The sequence below is a fragment of the Triplophysa rosa genome, linkage group LG25 (assembly GCF_024868665.1).
Source record: "Triplophysa rosa linkage group LG25, Trosa_1v2, whole genome shotgun sequence".
NCBI lineage: Eukaryota > Metazoa > Chordata > Actinopteri > Cypriniformes > Nemacheilidae > Triplophysa > Triplophysa rosa.
Window position 1 is genome coordinate 16,717,751 of NC_079914.1, and position 2,804 is coordinate 16,720,554.

Consider the following 2,804-nt stretch of genomic DNA (forward strand, 5'->3'; position numbering starts at 1 on the left):
GTGTGTGTGTGTGTGTGTGTAATCGCTCTGGGCTTCATCCCACAGATATCACACAAAGCTTGTTGTTGTTGTTGTGTTGGCAGTAATGCTTGTGTGTATGTGTGTGTCGGCTGCACAGTTTCCCAGGATTCCTCTGTGTGTGTTTGCTGGATTAATGATGTTTATTTGCATTCTAATGAATTGAATGTGTGTTTGGTCAATTAGTGAATCACTGTTTAATTATTGTGAAAGAAACGCAGAAAAAAAGCGAACAGAAAATCTGTGTTAGACTTTACATGACCTCTTTCTAAACTCTACTTAAAAAAACACATTTGAACTGTTATCATTCTTTCAACTAAACTTTATTCATTATTCACATCAGCTGAACACTCTGTGAATCAGAATCAAGTGATTCATTTGGACCGTGATTGCGTTTCTTTTTGTGACTCTTTTTGACTCTTTTTTGTGATTTATTCTGACTGTAATTGTGATTATGTTTTTGTGATTCAATCTGACAGTGATTCTTTTTTGTGATTCAATCTGACAGTGATTCTTTTTTGTGATTCAATCTGACAGTGATTCTTTTTTGTGATTCAATCTGACAGTGATTCTTTTTTGTGATTCAATCTGACAGGGATTCTTTTTTGTGATTCAATCTGACAGGGATTCTTTTTTGTGATTCAATCTGACAGTGATTCTTTTTTGCAAGTGATTCATTCTGACAGAGCGATTGTGATTATTTTTTTGTGATTCATCCTTACAGTGAATCATTTTTTGTGAGTGATTCATTCTTACTGTGATTGTGATTCATTCTTACAGTGATTCTTTTTTGTGAGTGATTCATTCTGACAGCTTCTTTATGATTCACTCTTATGGTAATTGTGATTCTTTGTTGTGAGTGATTCATTCTGACGTTGATTGTGATTCTTTTTGTGTGATTCATTCTCACAGTGATTCTTATTTTGTGAGTGTTTCATTCTGATGGTGATTGTGATTCTTTTTGTGATTGATTCTTTTTTGCGAGTGATTTATTCTAACAGAATGATTGTAATTGTTTTACTGTGATTCATTCTTATAGTGAATTCTTTTTTGTGAGTGATTCATTCTGACAGTGATAGTGATTATTATTTTGTGATTCATTCTTACAGTGATTCATTTTTTGTGAGTGATTCATTCGTACTGTGATTCTTTTAATTGTGAGTGATTCATTCTGACAGAGTGATAGTGATTATTATATTATGATTCATTCTTACAGTGATTCTTTTAATTGTGAGTGATTCATTTCATTCTGACATTGATTGTGATTCATTCTCACAGTGATTCTTATTTTGTGAGTGATTCTTAGAGTGATTGATTCTTTTTTGCGAGTGATTTATTCTAACAGAATGATTGTAATTATTTTATTGTGATTGATTCTTAGAGTGATTGATTCTTTTTTGCGAGTGATTCATTCTTACAGTGATTATTTTTTTGTGAGTGATTCATTCTGACAGTGATTCTGTTTTGTGAGGATTTGATTCTAACGGTGTGATTATTTGTTATTTTGTTGTGTGTTTGTAGATGGTGTTCACTCGGTGTCAGCTCAGTGTCTGCTGCAGGTCACCATCATCACGGATGAAATGCTCTCTAACAGCATCACGCTGCGATTGGCCAACACGTCTCAGGAGCAGTTCCTCTCGCTTCTATTGGCTCAGTTCCTGGAGGGCGTGGCTCGCGTGCTCTCGGCGTCCCGCGAGGACGTGGTGGTCTTCAACATCCAGGATGACACGGACGTGAACGCGGGAATTTTGAACGTCAGTCTGTCAGTGGCGGTGCCGGGCGAGGGTCCGCGGGGGGCTCGAGGGGTCAGTCCGGCTCGGTTGGGGCGCAGCGGCGGGAGTGAGGTGGAGTTTTTCGGTTCAGAGGAGTTACAGGAGCGCTTGTATCTGAACCGCAGTCTTTTGGCTCAGATCTCCTCACAGGAAGTCCTGCCGTTCGATGACAACATCTGCCTGCGCGAGCCCTGCGAGAACTACATGAAGTGCGTGTCCGTGCTGAAGTTTGACAGCCTGGCGCCGTTCGTGGCGTCTGACACCATCCTGTTCCGCCCGATACATCCCATCGGCGGGCTGAGGTGTCGCTGTCCGCTCGGCTTCACGGGCGATTACTGCGAGACTGAGATCGACCTGTGTTACTCCAAACCCTGCGGACCACACGGCATCTGCCGCAGTCACGAGGGAGGATTCACCTGCCACTGTCTCCATGACTACACAGGTGAGGATGAGGGGGCGGAGCCTCTGCAAACACACACACACACACACGTTTTCATTTTCATGTTATTATAGTTTTTTGTCGTTTTATTAATATGTATAATTCACTTTTATGTTTCATTTTTTCAGTGCCATATAGGTTTGGTTTATTTTTATTTCAGTTTTTCTTTTTTTTCAGTTAATAATTGTAGTGTCTTATCTTTATACTTTAAACTTAATTTTTCAAATAATATTTTTTCTTATATTTTGATTTGAATAGTGTTAGTTTTAGTAACCCTGGTTGATACCCATCACGACTCAGTTTAATGGTGAATTACAGCAGATGTGATGATAATGATTGACAGAGTTAGTGATGACATCACGTGAGGTCAGAGGTCAGATGAAGAGTTTGTGATTGATGTTAATCTACAGGATTGTGAGTCTCATGTTCTTCATGTTAACATGTCTCTTGTTCTTTCTGAATATAATCCTCCAGATGAGTGTGTGTGTGTGTGTGTGTGTGTGTGTGTGTGTGTGTGTGTGTGTGTGTGTGTGTGTGTGTGTGTGTGTGTGTGTGTGTGTGTGTGTGTGTGTGTG

The 2,804-nt window shown here is 39.5% G+C and overlaps 1 protein-coding gene across 1 annotated transcript in view; it reads left to right on the forward strand.

Annotated features, from left to right (window-relative positions):
- Window positions 1–2,804, forward strand: part of celsr2 (cadherin, EGF LAG seven-pass G-type receptor 2) — a 51,776-nt gene that overhangs the window by 16,702 nt on the left and 32,270 nt on the right. The window contains exon 2 of the mRNA XM_057325386.1: window positions 1,540–2,232. Within this exon, the coding sequence (XP_057181369.1) occupies window positions 1,540–2,232 (693 nt within the window). The remainder of the gene's footprint in view (window positions 1–1,539; window positions 2,233–2,804) is intronic.